The sequence below is a fragment of the Grampus griseus genome (assembly GCF_964374135.1).
Source record: "Grampus griseus genome assembly, chromosome: 8".
Classification (NCBI taxonomy): Eukaryota; Metazoa; Chordata; class Mammalia; order Artiodactyla; family Delphinidae; genus Grampus; species Grampus griseus.
Genome location: NC_139002.1, coordinates 72,687,435 through 72,706,757, shown reverse-complemented (window position 1 = coordinate 72,706,757; position 19,323 = coordinate 72,687,435). Strand labels below are relative to the sequence as shown.

The following is a 19,323-nucleotide window of genomic DNA, read 5'->3' as shown; positions in this document are numbered from 1 at the left end:
AGTGGGAGATCCTTCAAGCTTCTGTGTCCTTTTGACATGTCCCTGTCATTCTTTAATCACTTCCTTTCTTCCTGGCCCAAATAGATGTTCCAGGCTCAAATTATTCTTTACCTGTCTCAACCCTGGAATCAGCCATTCCTTCAAGGAGCTCTGATTCTTCTTAGTTAAACAGTATTTAAAAGCCAAGATCAGTGCACCAAGTGACCTCATTGCTGTTGGGATGTCATTGCTTCTGGGCAATTTCATACTGATTTAACTCAGCCTGTGTGTGTGTGCACGTATAAAACTGTGAGTTCATACTGATACCTCTAATTCTTTGCGGTACGCGGGCCTCTTACTGTTGTGGCCTCTCCCATTGCGGAGCACAGGCTCCGGACGCGCAGGCTCATAGGCCATGGCTCACGGGCTCAGCCGCTCTGCGGCATGTGGGATCTTCCCGGACCGGGGCACGAACCCGTGTCCCCTGCATCGGCAGGCGGACTCTCAACCCCTGCACCACCAGGGAAGCCCCTGATACCTTTAATTCTAACTCTTGTGTCCACAAGGTTCTTCTTTGCCCTCTCTCATTACATATTTGTGTTTTCTTTGTCTGCAGTGAAAACTCTAGCTCCCAAGAACATTAATGTATTTCCCCATTTGCACAGTCCTAAAATATATACAAAATACTTTCAGAATTAATACATGCATACTGCTATGAAAAAAAAATGAATCCACTAAGTAGAGTTAAGGATGTTTTTAACAGCTCTTTTTGTTTTCAAACAGACCTTATTTAGTCAAAGTACTGTGTTTAAAAGTTACTAGGGGGTGTGGTAAGAGGGGAGTTAGCGTCTCCCCACAACTAGGGAGTCTGCCGGCCGCTGGTGGGGAACTCTGACCCCCAAGGAAACGGGAGGAACCCCAAAGTGAACCGGTAGGACGTAGGGGGACGGAGGGGGGAGGAGCAGTGGAGGCCAGACAAGATCAGTGCCCCCCCCTCGGGCTTCCCTGGTGGCACAGTGGTTGAGAGTCCGCCTGCCGATGCAGGGGACACGGGTTCGTGCCCCGGTCCGGGAAGATCCCACATGCCGCGGAGCGGCTGGGCCCGTGAGCCATGGCCTATGAGCCTGTGCGTCCGGAGCCTGTGCTCCGCAACGGGAGAGGCCACAACAGTGAGAAGCCAGTGTACCACAAAAAAAAGAAAAAAGATCAGTGCCCCTGAGGCCAGGGAGATCAGGAGAGGCAGGTGGGAGGGGCCCTGTGGGAGGAGTGAGAGAGGAGCGGAGGGCGATTGCCCTGCCCACTTGGGCACGGGGAGCCTGCTGAGCTCCCTGGCTGGTCCCCTGCCCTCCAAGGCCCCGCCTTCCCCCCACCAGCAGCATTGGTCCTGGGGGCATAGGAGGGAGGCAAGGAGATAGGAGAGGCAGGTGGGAGGGGCCCTCCCAGACCCCAGACTGGAGGAGCAGTCTGGCGTTTGACCAGACTGAGGGGCAAAGTAGCGTTTGCCCTGCCTACTTGAGCCCAGGAAGCCTGCTAGGCTCCCAGGTGAGATCCCCTGCCCTCTGAGACCAGGGTGGGGGGCACGCCTGGGCCCCTTCTGTTCCTTGAGCCTAAGCTACACACCCCCACAGCCCCCAGGGCCTTTTCCAGCCCTGTGGGTCCTGAGCATTGGCCCTGCCCACCGCCCAAATCTCGCCCTTGCTTAGGCCCCGCTCTCCACGCCCAAGGCCTTCCCCCCAACCCCTGCCTTTTTTTTTCTTTCTTTTCCCTCCTCTTTTTTACTATTGTGGTACTGATGTACTTTACGGCTGTTGATTCATCTATGTTTTTATTTTTACATTCTTTCTAACATATCTGTTCGTTTCCTAGTCTAATTTTATTTTTTACTTTGTTATTTTTCTCTCTCTTTTTTTTTTGCCACCCCATGCAGCTTGCGGGATCTTGATTCGTGAGCTGGGGATTGGGGGGAGGCTCCTGCGGTGGGAGGTCTGAGTCCAAACCACTGGACTAACAGAGAATCTCAGAACCCAGGGAATATTCATCCGAGTGAGGTCTCACAGAGTTCCTCATCTCAGCACCAAGACCCAGCTCTACCCAATAGCCTACAAACTCCAGTGTTGGAAGCCTCAGGCCAAACAACCAGTAAAACAGAACACAATCCCACTCATAAAAAAAAAAAAAGAGAGAGAAGGCAAAAAAAATATCTCACAGATGAAGGAGCAAGGTAAAAACCTACAAGACCAAATAAATGAAGAGGAAATAGGCAATCTACCTGAAAAAGAATTCAGAGTAATGATAGTAAAGATGATCCAGAATCTCGGAAATAGAATGGAAGCACAGATTGAGAAAATATAAGAAATGTTAACAAAGATCTAGAAGGACTAAAGAACCAACAAACAGAGATGAACAACACATAACTGAAATGAAAAATACACTAGAAGGAATCAATAACAGAATAATGGAGGCAGAAGAACAAATAAGTGAGCTGGAAGACAAAATGGTGGAAATAACTGCTGAGGAGCAGAATAAAGAATGAAAAGAATTCAAGGCAATCTCAGAGACCTCTGTGACAACACTAAATGCACCAACATTCGCATTATAGGGTCCCAGAAGAAGAAGAGAATAAGAAAGGGTCTGAGAAAATATTTGAAGAGATTATAGTGGAAAACTTCCCTAACATGGGAAAGGAAATAGTCACCCAAGTCCAGGTAGCACAGAGAGTCCCATACAGGATAAACCCTAGGAAAAACACACCAAGACACATATTAATCAAACTAACAAAAATTAAATTCGAAGAAAAAATATTAAAAGCAGCAAGGGAAAAACAACATACAAAGGACTCCCCATAAGGTTATCAGGTGATTTTTCAGTGGAAACTCTGCAGGCCAGAAGGGAGTGGCAGGATATACTTAAAGTGATGAAAGAGAAAAATCTACAACCAAGATTACTCTACCCAGCAAGGATCTCATTCAGATTTGATGGAGAAGTCAAAAGCTTTTCAGACAAACAAATCTAAGAGAATTCAGCACCACCAAACCAGCTTTAAAACAAATGCTAAAGAAACTTCTCTAAGCGGGAAACACAAGAGAAAGAAAAAGACCCACAAAAACAAACCCAAAACAATTAAGAAAATGGTCATAGGAACATACATATCTATAATAACCTTGAATGTAAATGGATTAAATGCCCCAAACAAAAGACACAGACTGGCTGAATGGATACAAAAACAAGACCCATATATATGCTGTCTACAAGAGACCCACTTCAGACACATACAGACTGAAAGTGAAGGGATAGAAAAGATACTCCATGCAATTGGAAATCCAAAGAAAGCTGGAGTAGCAATACTCATATCAGATAAAATAGACTTTAAAATAAAGACTGTTACAAAAGATAAGGAGGGACACTACATAATGATCAAAGGATCAACCCAAAAGGAAGATATAACAATTATAAATGTGGATGCACCCAACACAGGAGTATCCCAGTACATAAGGCAAATCTAACAACCATGAAAGGAGAAATCGACAGTAATACAATAATAGTAGGGGACTTTAACATCCCCCTTACACCAATGGACAGATCATCCAAAAAGAAAATAAATAAGGAAACACAAGCTTTAAATGACACAACTGAGCAAATAGATCTAACAGATATTTATAGAACATTCCACCCAAAAGTGGCAGAATACACTTTATTCTCAAGTGCACATGGAACATTCTCCAGGATAGATCACATCTTGGGTCACAAGTCAAGCCTCAGAAAATTTAAGAAAATTGAAATCGTATCAAGCATCTTTTCTGACCACAACACTGTGAGACTGGAAATCAATTACAGGAAGAAAACTGTAAAAAACACAAATACATGGAGGCTAAACGGTGTGCTACTAAATAACCAAGAGGTCACTAAAGAAATCAAAGAAGAAATTTTAAAAATACATAGAAACAAATGACAGCAAAAACACGACAACACAAAACCTATGGGACACAGCAAAAGCAGTTTTAAGAGGGAAGTTTATAGCAATTCAACCTCACCTCAAGAAACAAGAAAAACCTCAAATAAACAATCTAAGCCTACACTTAAAACAACTAGAGAAAGAAGAACAAAGAAAACCCAAAGTCAGTAGAAGGAAAGAAATCATAAAGATCAGAGCAGAAATAAATGAAATAGAAATGAAGAAAACAGTAGCAAAGATCAGTAAAACTAGAAGCTGGTTCTTTGAGAAGATAAACAAAAATTGATAAACCCTTAGCCAGACTCATCAAGAAAAAGAGGGAGAGGACTCAAATCAATAAAATTAGAAATGAAAAAGGAGAAATCACAACTCACACTGTAGAAATACAAAGGATTATAATACAAAGGATTATAAGAAATACAAAGGATTATAAGAGATTAGTCTCTTATAATATGCCAACTATATGCCAATAAAATGCACCACCATGAAGAAATGGACAAATTCTTGGAAAGGTACAATTTTCCAAGACTGAACCAGGAAGAATTAGAAAATATAAACAGACGTATCACAAGTAATGAAATTGAAACCATAATTACAAATCTTCCAACAAACAAAAGTCCAGGACCAGATGGCTTCACAGGCGAATTCTATCAAACATTTAAAGAAGAGCTAACACCTATCCTTCTCAAACTCTTCCAAAAAATTGCAGAGGGATAAACACTCCCAAATTCATTCTACGAAGCCACCATCACCCTGATACCAAAACCAGAAAAAGGTATCATAAAAAAAGAAAATTATAGACCAATATCACTGATGAACATAGATGCAAAAATCCTGAACAAAATACTAGCAAACAAAATGCAACAGCACATTAAAAGGATCATACACCATGATCAAGTGAGATTTATCCCAGGGATGTAAGGATTCTTCAATATACGCAAATCAATCAGTGTGATACACCACATTAACAAATTAAGGAATAAAAACCATATGATCATCTCAATAGATGCAGAGAAAGCTTTTGACAAAATTCAACACCGATTTATGATAAAAACTCTCCAGAAAATGGGCATAGAGGGAACCTATCTCAACATAATAAAGGCCATATACGACAAACCCACAGCAAACATCATCCTCAATGGTGAAAAACTGAAAGCATTTCCACTAGGATCAGAAACAAGACAAGGATGTCCACTCTCGCCACTGTTATTCAACATAGTTTTGGAAGTCCTAGCCACAGCAATCAGAAGAAAAAGAAATAAAAGGAATACAAATTGGAAAAGAAGAAGTAAAACTGTCACTCTTTGTAGATGACATGATACTATACATAGAAAATCCTAAAGATGCCACCAGAAAACTACTAGAACTAATCAATGAATTTGGTAAGGTTGCAGGATACAAAATTAATGCACAGAAATCTCCTGCATTCCTATACACCAACAACGAAAAGTCAGAAAGAGAAATTAAGGAAATACTGCCATTTACCATTGCAACAAAAAGAATAAAATACCTAGGAATAAACCTGCCTAAGGAGGCGAAGACTTGTACTCAGAAAATTATAAAACACTGATGAAAGAAATCAAAGATGACATAAACAGGTGGAGAAATATATCATGTTCTTGGATTGGAAGAATCAATATTGTGAAAATGACTATACTACCCAAAGCAATCTACAGATTCAGTGCAATCCCTATCAAGCTACCAATGGCATTCTTCATGGAATTAGAACAAAAAATTTTACAATTTGTATGGAAACACAAAAGACCCCAAGTAGCCAAAGCAATCTTGAGAAAGAAAAACAGAGTTGGGGGAATCAGGCTCCCCGACTTCAAACTATACCACAAAGCTACAGTAATCAAGACAGTATGGTTCTGGCACAAAAATAGAAATATAGATCAGTGGTACAGGATAGAATGCCCAGAGATAAATCCACACATGTATGGGAACTTAATTTACGACAAAGGAGTCAAGAATATACAGTGGAGAAAAGACAGCCTCTTCAGTAAGTGGTGCTGGGAAAACTGTACAGCTGTTCATGTAAAAGAATGAAATTAGAACACTACCTAACACCATACACAAAAATAAACTCCAAATGGATTAAAGACTTAAATGTAAGACCAGACACTATAAAACTTTTAGAGGAAAACATAGGAAAAACACTCTTTGACATAAACCACAGCAAGATCTTTTTTGACCCACTTCCTAGAGTAACAGAAATAAAAAGAAAAATAAACCAATGGGACTTAATTCAACTTAAAAGCTTTTGCACAACAAAGGAAACTATAAACAAGACAAAAAGACAACCCTCAGAATGGGAGAAAATATTTGCAAATGAGACAACAGATGAAGGATTAATCTCCAAAATATACAAACAGCTCATGGAGCTCAATATCAAAATAACAAACAATCCAGTTAAAAAATGGGCAGAAGACCTAAATAGACATTTAACCAAGGAAGACATACAGATGGCCAAGAAGCACATGAAAAGATGCTCAACATCACTAATTATTAGAGAAATGCAAATTAAAACTACCATGAGGTATCACCTCACGCCGGTCAGAATGGCCATTATCAAAAAAGCTAGAAACAATAAATGCTTGCAAGGGTGTGGTGAAAAGGGAACCCTCCTACACTGTTGGTGGGATTGTAAATTGATACAACCACTATGGAAAACAGTATGGAGGTTCCTTAAAAAAGTAAAAATAGAACTACCATATGACCCAGCAATTCCACTGCTGGGTATATACCCTGAGAAAACCATAATTCAAAAAGAGATATGCACCACAATGTTCATTGCAGCACTATTTATAATAGCCAGGACATGGAACCAACCTAGATGTCCATCAACAGATGAATGGATGAAGAAGATGTGGCACATATGTACAATGGAATATTACTCAGCCGTATAAAGAAACGAAATTGAGTTATTTGTAGTGAGGTGGATGGACCTAGAGTCTGTCATACAGAGTGAAGTGAGAAAGAGAAAAACAAATACCGTACGCTAACGCATATATATGGAATCTAAAAAAAAAAAAAGTGGTACCGATGAACCTAGTTGCAGGGCAGGAATAAAGAGGTAGACATAGAGAATGGACTTGATGACATGGGTGGGAGGGCGAAGCTGAGGCAAAGTGAGAGTAGCATCGACATATATATACTACCGAATATAAAATAGTTGGCTGGTGGGAAGCAGCAGCATAGCACAGGGAGATTGGCTCGGTGCTTTGTGATGACCTAGAGGGGTGGGATAGGGAGGATGGGAGGGAGGCGCAAGAGGGAGGGGATATGGGGACATGTGTATGCATATGGCTGATTTGCTTTGTTGTGCAACAGAAACTAACACCGTATTGTGAAGCAATTATACTCCAATAAAGATCTATTAAAAAAAAAGTTACTAGGATTGGTTCTTTTTTCCCCTCCTTCAGAACAATTATATTATTTATTTGAAATAAGTTTGCCTATTTTTGAGCTTCACATAGATAGTGTCATACAATATTTACTCTTCTGTGTTTCTTTTGTTCACGACTTTCTTGAAGATTAATCCATGTTTTGAATAGCAGTAGGGTTTTTTCCCCATTGTTATAAAGTATTCTGATTATACTACACTTTATTCATGCTACTGATGATCAGTATTTGGATAATTTTATGTTTTTATTTATTATGAATAAAGCAGCTGTGAACATTCTTGTACATGTCTTTTGATGGAAGTAAGTAATTGTTTATTTTGGGTACTTGGGTACTTGGGAAGTAAGTATCGTTTGTTTTGTGTGTGTGTGTGTGTGTATATATATGCATATGTATAGGTATGTATTTACCTTTAGTAGATACTGCCAAACAATTTTTCAGTACAGTTGTTGAATTTATATTCCTTCCAGCAATGTAAGAGATTTCCACATCCTCACCAGCACTTTGTATTGGCAGTCTTTTTAAATTTCAGCCTGTGTTGGCTATTAGGGAAAGGGTTCAGTTTTTTTTGTTGTTTTTTACATCTTTATTGGAGCATAATTGCTTTACAATGTTGTGTTAGTTTCTGCTGTATAACAAAGTGAATCAGCTGTATGTATACATATATCCCCATACCCCCTCCCTATCCCACCCCTCTAGATGGTCACAAAGCACCCAGCTGATCTCCCTGTGCTATGCGGCTGCTTCCCACTAGCAATCTGTTTTACATTTGGTAGTGTATGTATGTCCATGCCACTCTCTCACTTCGTCCCAGCTTCCCCTCCCCCCTCACCCCCCACTGTGTCCTCAAGTCCATTCTCTACATCTGCTCTTTATTCCTGTCCTGCCACTAAGTTCATCAGAACCATTTTTTTTTAGATTCCATTTATATGCATTAGCATACGGTATTTGTTTTTCTCTTTCTGACTTACTTCACTCTGTGTGACAGACTCTAGGTCCATCCTCCTCACTACAAATAACTCAATTTCGTTTCTTTATACGGCTGAGTAATATTCCATTGTATATATGTGCCACATCTTCTTTATCCATTCATCTGATGATGGACACTTAGGTTGTTTCCATCTCCTGGCTATTGTAAATAGAGCTGCAGTGAACATTTTGGTACATGACTCTTTTTGAATTATGGTTTTCTCAGGGTATATGCCCAGTAGTGTGATTGCTGGGTCATATGGTAGTTCTATTTTTAGTTTTTTAAGGAATCTCCATACTTTAGGATTCAGTTTTTTTGAGAAGCATGCTGTAGGATGTTTGGCTGGCCCGAATCTGTTAATTACCTGTCTTGAGGTTGGCTGTTCAGCTCTCATGGTTGCATCCTGTTCTCAAGGGCATAAGTAACTTACTGGTGTTGCCTTTACTGAAATTCAGATGCATTGTTGTGTTAGGCGCTTTTAGTCTGTAAGGATCAGAGATACTCTCAGGTTACTTTAGTATTGTAAGGATGGTCATCAGTACTGGAAACAGGTGAAGCAAATGCCTTATAAAAGAACAACTGGAAGGTCACTTAGAACACAAGACAGCTCAAAAATCTAGACTTTCTTGCACCGTCAGCAATAGGATCTAGAAAACTCACATTCCAGTGACCTAGCTACTCTTCTTTAGTTTGTTCCTGCTGCTTCTGACTCTTCTGCCAGTAGCTCCTCTGTATATTAACCTTTCTTGGGTCTATATCTTCCAGCTACGGCTCCAGCTACCACCTAGAGGACTCACACCCTACAACCTTTTTCAGGCAGAATCTCCACATTAAGCCACTTCACAGGCTGTGGCCAATTTATGCATTAACCTGCTTTGGGCAGGTATCCACCCATAGCCCATCCACACCAATTAGGCCACAGGTGCACATAGTATCAATATAACTTAGGAGAAAGGAATTTTCTTAGAAGTGCACTATAGGAAAAGCAAGCATTCCGAGTGCCTGTTTAGTTTAATTGTGTATATTAAATACAAATTCAGTAGACATTTCTCAAGTCCTCTCCTTATCTGCCAGTAGAGTAACTGTTGAAAAAGGAAATGAACTGTTCATAGTGAACCTATGCCAGTTCCTAACACTTATAGTTTCCTTTTACATGTTCCCAAATTATGTATTTTATATGTTCTGGAAATGTATCTGCAGAACAGGGTCAAACTCAAAGTGAATTTTATTCTGTGGAAGTTGGGGGGTGGTGTGAAAGGGTTTTAGGATGTATGAGATTCACTTGTTTGTTAATATCCCATTTTAAAGATGAGGGAACTGAAGTCCAGAGAGGTGAAGAGATTTGCCCAAGGTCATATGACTAGGAAGTGGCAGGGCAAGGACTCAAATCCAGGTCTTCTGGTTCCATACTTAGAGCGCTTCCCACTACCCAACACTGCCTGGGGAGACATACCCTACCGCCACACTCAAATTATTAACAGTACAAAGGAGGTTTGACAAAAGCAAACTTTAGCCAAGGCAAGTGATAGGATTTGAGAGAAGGCAGATCTTTTAGGGGCTGAGATGATCTGGGAGACTTCCTCAAGGCAGTGGGTTTTGAACTGGGTCTTGTAACGTTGGTAAGGTTTAGAATGGTATGGAAAAGGGATAATGGTGCAAATAACTGTGCAAAAGCTATGCTTTTAGGTAGCTCTTAAAAGCATCCAGGTTGGAGTGAAAAGGACTGAACTAAGATGGTAGCAACTGAAAAATCAAGATATTGAGAAGGCAGAGTTAACAGGATCTTGAGACAAAGTAGGAGGGAGATAAAAGAGTCAGAGATCTGTTAGTCACTTGAGAGTTTGAGCCTTAGTGACTGGGGCAGTCTGAAACCAGTATCAGAAGAAGAGGGGCAGTATGTGTAGTGGTTAAGCTCACAGGCTTTGGATCAAGGCTGACCTGGGTGTATAGCGGGTGTGACTTACCTAGTTTACGACTTATTTTCATATAGAATGTGCAAAAAAAAATTGCTTTGCAGGGAGAATGGGTTCTTTGCCCCTGGACTTTGAGGTGGAGGACAAGATGGAGCCTCTGGGCCCAGAGGTCTCATTTTTTGGCCTCCGTTGACATCTAGGCTTCAGTCAAAAGCCGAAGCCCTCACAAAGGGAGTTAAAGGTGTCTTTGTAAGGCTAGGTGCTTCCGGAAGCAAGCAACTGTGCTGCCTCTCTGCTGTCACCAGGGCCTCCTCTGAGGCTATTTCTGAGCCTAGGGGTAAAGCTCCGTTGGCTGACAGGACTGCACTTTGCTGTAAAACATGTCCAGACTCCCAGCCTGCTTTTCTAACAGGTTTGGAAATTCTGGTTTGTCTTCCCAGAGTTCTAAGCAGATGGCAACTGGGTTAGGGCAGAGCTCAGCAAAGGCTGCACTGAAGCGCCCATTCCCTTCCCTGTTAACCCCGGCCAATGAGACGCTGCCGTTCTGAAGCTGCTTCCCAGCCTGCTTTTTCCCCCCGGGCTGGGCGGTGCCTGCCAAAGACTAGCCGTGAGGGTGGGAGCCTGGGCGGAGCAGCCGAAGACTTCCCCAGCAGAGTCCCCCACGGAATGGACGCCCCACCCCGCCGTCACGTGGCTCCACACGTGCGCGTCGTTGCCATAGCATCAGCCGGCGCCCAGTCCCATTGGCGTGAGGCGGAACCAATCAGTAGGCCCCTCAGGCTGCTGCGCGCCATGGGGGCTTCCTGAGCTGCCGCCCCGGTGCTGGGATGAAGCTGAGGATGGTCCCTGGTTGGTGATGGGGACAAGTCTCGGGTCCTGGCTTCTGCCTGGTTCCTCTCCTTGGAATCTCAGTGCTTCTTCCCCTGAGTCATGGTCGCACCCCGCCCCAGTCTGATTTCCCCGTTCAAAGTGTGCAGAGTTGAACAACCTGGTGGAGTTCCCCGAGAGGTGATAGCTTCCACAGCGAAGGCACAGGACAAATGTTTGTTGCCGTTTTACAGCCATTTCTCCCAAGAAAAAGCCCTGGAACAGCCCTTGATAGATCCAGAGGTGGGTACTCCTAGCCCCAGGAAGATGTTTGAGCCTAGTAAACCTGGGGCTCTCCCAGCATAAGATCCCTTGATAATTGGCACAGGGTTGCCAGATGTAAGAACTGGGTGGCGGTGTATTTCCATGCTGAATGGGAATAGGAAGGATTTAGACAGTTAACAGGACAAAGTTTGAACGAGAATCGTCACAGAATTCTGCACCTCCACCAGCTGTAACACACTGGTAAGTTACCTTATCTCTCTGAACCCCAATTGCCTCATTTGTAAAGCAGTTGTAACAAAGAAATCTTAGATTTAGTATAAGTTTAAATGAAATAATACAAGCAAAGCAGTTAGCCAGGTACCTGGCCATAAGCTCTCAGTAAGGGCCTGTCAGCTGTTTTTAGAAGTGGTACAAGTGTACGGGTGGAAACTGAAGTGCTCACATTCAACATTTGGCAAATATTTTTACATTTATCTACTTTTTGCTTATTCATTTAGTTATTCATTCATTTAACCCATTAATGTATTCAGCATATATTTACTGGGCATCTACTACCAGTCAATTCTTACCGCAGTTCATCCCTGTCCAACTGTATTTAGTGGGTTGCAGCCCCAAGGGGAGTTGCGGCTCCCTTCACAAGAGCTGATGGAGTCTAGCTTGGCAGGAGGGGTGCTGGGAGATCTTGTCCCTGTGGCAGTTGGGGCTTTGGAAGTTGTTTTTTGCAGCTCTGCCTCATCAGGCTCAGTTGCCTGAACAGAGCAGACCCCTCTAGTACTTGAGCAGCACTGAGACAGGACAACTTTCCACAGGCTCCTCTGTCCCCCATCCCTCACCCTTGGGGAGGTGTGCCCCCCGTATCTTGAAGGCCCCATCCAGCAAGCCGGAACCCACTTTCTCTACTGTGGGACTCTGTCACCTAGGACTGACCTCTGTTGGTGGCCCACTGTGCTTTGCTGTCCTAGGATTCCTGGAACAATCCTGTGCTTTTGATACCCCATCATCTCTACACTCTATTTTTTTAGTGCCCTTGCAGCCCTCACTGTGCATCTCAGTGCCTGTCTCCATTTGCCTGGAGTCTCCACACCACGACTCACACTTGTTTTGGGACCATCTAACTTCTCTGGGCCATCGTCTTTGGCCCCCTTCATGCCCTGTACTTGGGCTGTGTGGCAGGGATGTTACTGGGCAGGCACCCTGCGGGATCTCTGAGAGACAGAGGTGCTTAACACACACAGTTCATAAGCAGACATCTCATGTGTGCTAAGGGCCATGATGCGTGGCACTGTGCCAGGAGGTGACCTAAGCAATCTTAGAGGATTTTGCTAGATGGACAGTGGGAGAAAGGGAAGTCACATCAAGGAGACTAGCATGCATAAAAGCCTGAAATCACATGATATTCGTACAGAAAATGTAGTGTGAATAGAAAAAAGGGAATATGTTCTTTGGGGTTGAGAGCTCATGAGTAGCAGGGGGAAGAAGTGAGGCCAGAGAGGTAAACAGGGGCCTACACTCGAGGGCCTTGTGAGCCATACTGTGTACTTTAGACTTTGCCCTTCCAATGCTGGGATCCTGTGGAGGGTTTTCTATAGGGGCATGGCATGTGCAGAGTTGTATGTAAGGAAGGTGAGACCCATGGCTGTGAGGGGATGGGTTGTCTCATTTGTCCTCTAGCAATTCTGTAAGGCAGATGGGAAAATACTGTTTTCTACTTTTTATGCCTGAGAACGCTGAAGCTCCAGAGGTTAAATACCTTGCCAAAGTTCTCAGAACCCGAAAGCAGAGGACCTAGGATTCACCTGGCTTCCTGGATCTGAATCCCTTTCTCATGGGCACACTGCCATTGTTAACAGAGTCTTCTAGAAAGCGGGGCAGTGCGTAGATGCTGACAGAAGCAATGTGAAGCAAATGGTCATTGATACAATCTTGTTGAAGGAGTGTCGTGCTGGGATTTTGTGGCCTGTGGTGTTCAGTCTCCTGACCTCTGTGCCAGTGCATGGACAGCAAGAAACAGCGGGGAGCTTTGAGCTTCAAGTGCAACATTGCCTTGACAAAATCCATTTATCACTGTCTCGCTCATTAATTCACAGCAGCGTCTCCTGCCTGACGCTGGCATTTGTCAGTGGCTTGTTTCTGGAAGCCCCTGGTCTTCAAGGCTGGTCACCTCTGCAGCCCTCAGCCCCAGGGTGAGCCCGGGCAGTCAGAGGCAGGTCCTTTCCGCCTACGTTTTGTAAAATGAAATAACTTTATTTTTTAAAACACAAAGGTAGCATGACCTAGCAGTACAGAACATGAGCTTGGAGATAGGCAAACCTGGGTTTTAGATCTATGGCTGTGCCACTTAGGAAAGTTATGTAATGTATATGAACCTCAGTTCTCTTCTCTCTAAAATGAGCAAAGTCAAACCTACCTGAGAAGATGATCGTGATGAGGAAGATGAGATAGTGTTTATAAAGAGCCTTGGCATGACACCTGGCACGTATGAGTCCTCGATATGGTGGCTTTAATTCCTGCTCTTATTGTTCCCACCACCACTACCAGCCATCCTGCTGCTACCACCAGTTAAAGAATGTTTGAAAAATAGAAAATAGAAGAAAAAAATCTTATAATCTCATCACCATGACGCAGCTACCCTTATAATTTGTTTCCTTCAAATCTTTTTTCCCCACTACTTCAGAGTATATCAGATTTTACAGCATATTTATTTTATAGCCAGGAAGGGTTTTTTTCCCCTTTATGGTGGGAACTGCATTATATTTATTTTTCTTATTTTTAATAGATAATTTTTCTGATTATAAAAATAGTGTGTAAAATTTAGAGACCATAGAAGAGGTCAAAAGGAAAACCATACTCATAGTGCCTCCTTTATGCTTAGCCCAGAGGCTATCACTGTTAACTTTTTGGAATAACTCCTTCCAGTCTTTTATTCATATTTTATTATAAATTTGAGATCATATTGCATATACAGTTTTTATGTGGTTTTCCAGTTCATAGGATATCACGAGTATTTTCCTTTATTGTAAACGTCATTTTCCAAGGCTGCATAATTTCCAAGTCATCAGATGGCTCTACCATAATTTACATAGAATTCTCCTGTTGTTAGACATCTGAGTTTTTTTCCCAGTTCTTCAATCTAAGCAGCTTCCTATGACAGAACCTAGGGAACCAGCCTCAGTATAACCAGGAAGCATATGATGAACTTGTGCTGTGTGTATGGCCTGGGTGAGGCCTGGGGGGGACCCCTCAGATAGATACAGAGCCTGCCTCAAAGGAGCTCAGAGACTAGTCACCCTGGAATTATTTACTGGGGTTAAAATATACAGGTACTTCTTTGCCAGACAGTGTCAGGGAATCCACCTATATGCGGGTAACCGTCTTCCCTGTGGAAGCTGAGATCCTGGACGCATAACTTTTACAAAGAAAAAAGCCTCAGAAGCCTTGCTGCCCCTTCTCACCTACCAGTGGTTATTTTGCCTCCAATGCTCACATGCCTTTTGAGCTTGTTACCTTGACTGTTGGGGGCCTGTGCTAATTACCTTTGAATATCACTTCCAAGTGGTTTTTCACTGGGAAAGAGTGAGAAGCTGTAGCACCAAGAAAGGAACTTGTGTGAGAATCAGGGAATCAGAGAGACCCTAGTCTTAGTTTTTCTTTTTTGTTTTTTGTTTTTTGCGGTACGCAGGCCTCTCGCTGTTGTGGCCTCTCTCGTTGCGGAGCACAGGCTCTGGACGCGCAGGCACAGCGGCCATGGCTCACGGGCCCAGCCGCTCCGCGGCATGTGGGATCTTCCCGGACCGGGGCACGAACCCGTGTCCCCTGCATCGGCAGGTGGACTCTCAACCACTGCGCCACCAGGGAAGCCCCCTAGTCTTCATTTTGACTCACACTTCCTCTGGCACCTTGTAGTGTTAAAGATTGGACTAGATGACCTCCAGGGCTCTTCCAATTGACATTCCATGTGTACCTGAAGCCTTTTTCTTGCCAGGAGCTAAAGTGAGCGTCCTGATAAAGGTCACAGGATGCTTCTCCAGAGTTTCGAGTTCCTTTTAATTAGTACCTGAGGAGCCATTTATACCCTTATATTCCCAATCACTTCCTTCTGGTAGCATTTGGGACATGCGGAGATTGAAAGGCAAGAAGTCTCTCTCACTGGGTGCAGACACAGGATTCAGAACCCCAAATGATTGTCTTTTATGTATTAGGTATTTGTTCTTTATGTACTTTGTTCTTTCACTTATTCTCTCATTTAACAGGTGTTAACTGAGCCCCAGGTTTTGTACAGTCCATCTGTGTAATACAGAGGGGAACAAGTCTCAGCATTGTTCTCAAGACACACACAGTCTAGTGAGGAGACAGGAGAAAATGTAAAAGACCACAAGATGATTGCTGCAGTGGGGGTACATATAAGTTGCACAATGCAAGGAGTGCTTGAGTCTGCCTAGAAGCAACAGCAAGAGAGTCTCTGGATGCTTTGAAATTTTAGAGGATGAGTAGAAGTTTTTTAGGTAGGCAGTTGAGGAGAGGGCATTCCCGGCAGAGAAACAGCATGTGCAAAGGCCTGGAGGTGTGGGGAGAACGTGTTGTGTTCAGAGAACTGCAGGTGGTTTGTGTGGCTGGAAGGTGAAAGGGAGAGTGAGCAGATGAGGAAAAGTCAAGAATTTTTCCTCAGGCAAGTCTGTTTCCACTGAATTCTTTGCTCATTTTATCAGTCCAGATGAGAGTGATGGATTTTTAGCTCAGTTTTCCAAAACTGTCATTTGTATTCCCTTATACTTCCATTTCTATAGTAACACATGTTCATTATAGAAAGTTTGAAAAATACAAAAACGTAGAAAGAAGAAAGGATTAAAAAAAAAAATCGCTCATGGTCTCTGCCTAAAAACAAATACTTTAACACCTTGGTGTATTTCCATTCAACGGTTTTTTGTTTTTTCACTTTTTCTTTTTATGTAGTCATGAGTGTATCGTAACTATAGTCTTTTGTACATGGTGCCCCTTTCTACTTACTTCCTAAAATTTGCCAAAAAATAGATGTTATTATCATTAAAATATAACTGATCATAAAATATAATGGCTGAAATATATTTTTTGTTTAATGTAACTTATTTTCTTTCTCTTTACAGGTCTCCTGTGGCTCAGAGCATAATCTGGCAGTGATTGGTAAGTAATTAGTATACTGATAACTGTGTTTATTCTGAAACTCATGGGCAGATTTGGAGGACTCTTGGTTAACCAAAGGCCAGGGTGCATGCGTCTGTGTATGTTGGGGAAGAGTCTGGGAAATGGAAGCCTTTGTTGATCAAGGCTTTGCCAAAAGCCCTTTTTCTAAAAATTTCTATTCAAAAAGGTGCCTGAGCTGGCTTCCCTGCCTCAGGAAGTGGCATTTGGGAATATTAAAGATCTTACAGGCTGGGGGCATCCTGTGTAGAAAGCCAGACATAAAAGGGGAGGAGGATTGGGCTGCTCCTGGTGTTTGAATAAATCCTTTGCACCGAGTTCTTTCCTCTTGCTTGGCTCTTTCTTTGGAGATGGGGGGTTCTGCTCACTGCCCTTGCTGCCATGTGTTTCATGTCACTCTGGAACTCCCAAGCCTCTGATAAATTGAGGCTTCCTCTTATTGACTCTGAATAACCAAGGTTCACTGTTTTTATAATCAGGCCTGTGCGTAGTTCCTTCAAGAAGCCTTCTCATTACTTCCACACGTAGACTCAGTCAGTACAATAAAGAGACAGTGTAGGGCCCGACTACGTGAGTCCAGTGCAGGCTTCTGCTTACTAGCTGTATGAACTCAGGTAGTCGGGCCCCACACAGACAAGGTGATTAGCCCTCCATGCCTCATTTTTCTCACTTTTAAAATGGGGAGGGCAGTGGCATCTTCCTCATAGGGTTGTTGCAGTTGTTGTGAGGGTTAAAGGAGTTGATACATGTAAAGCGCTTAGAAGAGCACTTAGCTCCTGGTAAGGGTTTTAGAAGTGTTCGTTGCTATTTTCTGATAATCATTAGTTCAAATAATTGCCCGCCTCGGGGCTTTAGGTCTCCCATCTGTGATAGGGAGGGGTAAAAACAGGAAACCAAGGTTCTCTCCAGCCCCGACATTTTAGGACTCTGTTACAGCCCCATCACTATCTGCCTTGAGTAGGTGATGTCTGTCCTGTGTACTTCCCTCTCCCAGCCTCTCTCAGCTTCTGAGGGGCGAGACCCCTGTGTTCTCCTTTTGTTTCCTGCTTATATGCAGCACCCAGAGCAGTGAGCAGTGCCTGGCCCTCAGCGGAGACTCCAGCACTGTTTTCTGAATTAAGCTAGACTGGCTTGCTCAGCTGCCTGGGTTGGCAGCAGTTTGAAGCACTACTTTGTAGGCCCGAATGTGATGTGCAAGGAGGCGGAACCAAGGACAGTAGAGGAGGTAGGCTGACAGCCAGCAGAGGGGGTGGGGAGTAAAAAGCGCTGGAGTTAGAGAGGGAGTGAGAAAATGTAACAGCAAACCTGCATGCTTTGCAACACCAGATATGTTATACCGGAACTACTCCAGCCTGGGTGTAATTAAGACAAGCTAATCAAAGAATCAGAGGCGGTGCCTAGGATGTTGCTGCTGCTGTCACTGGACTAGGAGAGAGGTTGGCACAAACAATAAGATTGCAGGGAATCTAAATACATGAAAAAACAAAATCCAGTTGAAGGAGGAGGCCAGAGCCAGGAGGGTGGCAGGCTGAGCCGACAGGCAGCCTAGGGCTGGAGAAAGAGCATAGACTCTGCAGGCAGCCAGCTTGGTTTAAACCAGCTCCATCTCTGTGTGAGCTTCCATGTTGTCCCCTTATCTATGTAATGGGGATAATTCCACCTTGCAGGATTGTTGTGAGGATTAGAGGAGATAAGGCGTGTGAAACACCTGTTACTATATAGGGGATGTGTAAGAAATTAATTCATAATTCCATTTCTTTTTCATTTCTCTTGGTCTGGGTGGGGAGAAGGGAGAATCACTTGTTAGTGTAACTGTTCCAGTGAAGTAATTCTTGGTTGGGAGAGAGAAATGATAACATTCTGGAAAGGTGTGTCTAGCGTTACTACCCAAGTGAGGAAGGCAGCAGAGGCGGTGGGAGAGCAGGGCATGGCATGCTGATGAACTCCTCAAGGGCAGACCTCTTATTTTCTGTTTTGTCCCCAGTGCCTGGGGCCTGGCTCACAATCTGCTGAATGAATGGTTCCAGAGTCAGGAAAGGTGGGCCCAGTCACGAGACTCTGGACATGTCCACCTGCCTGCATGTGAGCCGGGATCAGAGGCTCCCTGACACCTGGGGAAGGGGGTCCTCAGTGGGTGCCCTACAGGGTGCAAGTTGTATAGCAGGAAGCGATGAGAAGCCTCCTGTTAGCCCTGGCAAGAGGCCAGCAAGAGGGGGACAAGCTGGAGGAGGAGAGTTCCTACCAGCTGAAAGCCTGGCTCTCACAGCCAGCTCCCCGCTCCCCCCTCCTGCCCTTGCCTACTTTAGGTGGATTTCCCTGCCTTCAGTCTCATCCCCGAGATGCAGGCCCTCAGGGCCTGGTGCTGGGTCACACACGTGACAGGCACAAAATGGTTGTAGAATAGACTAGAACAGAATATAGAGAAGCCAAACTTTGCTCAAAAGTAGAGGTGGCCTTAATATCTAATGAATGCACAGCAGACAGATCAAACTGGAAGGGAGGGGAAAGAGATGGGTGAAAGGATATAATTCAGGACCTACTCTGTCTAAGAACGGACACAACTCCACGAAGTGTTTTTGTTGTACCCACTTCATAAGGAAGAAAACTGAGACTCAGAAGTTAAACAAGTTGCCCAGGGGTAAGTACCAGTAAATGGTAGAGCTGTGTGCCTGACTTCTAAGAATGCTCCTTCGACTCTGTCATATCCTTGGGGCTGCAGGATGCGGAGTGGTTAAGAAGAGCACAGGGACTGGGATCATAACGCCTGGATTCAAATCCTGGCTCCTCCGCTTATGAGCCATGTAACCCTGTATAAATGGCTTAACCTCTCTGTCTTG

The 19,323-nt window shown here is 43.6% G+C and overlaps 1 protein-coding gene across 2 annotated transcripts in view; it reads left to right on the top strand.

Moving 5' to 3' along the window:
- SERGEF (secretion regulating guanine nucleotide exchange factor) overlaps positions 1 to 19,323 on the top strand; it is a 218,745-nt gene that overhangs the window by 118,314 nt on the left and 81,108 nt on the right. For both annotated transcript variants that reach the window (XM_082660681.1, XM_082660682.1), the window contains exon 10: positions 16,432 to 16,468. In XM_082660681.1, the coding sequence (XP_082516807.1) occupies positions 16,432 to 16,468 (37 nt within the window). The remainder of the gene's footprint in view (positions 1 to 16,431; positions 16,469 to 19,323) is intronic.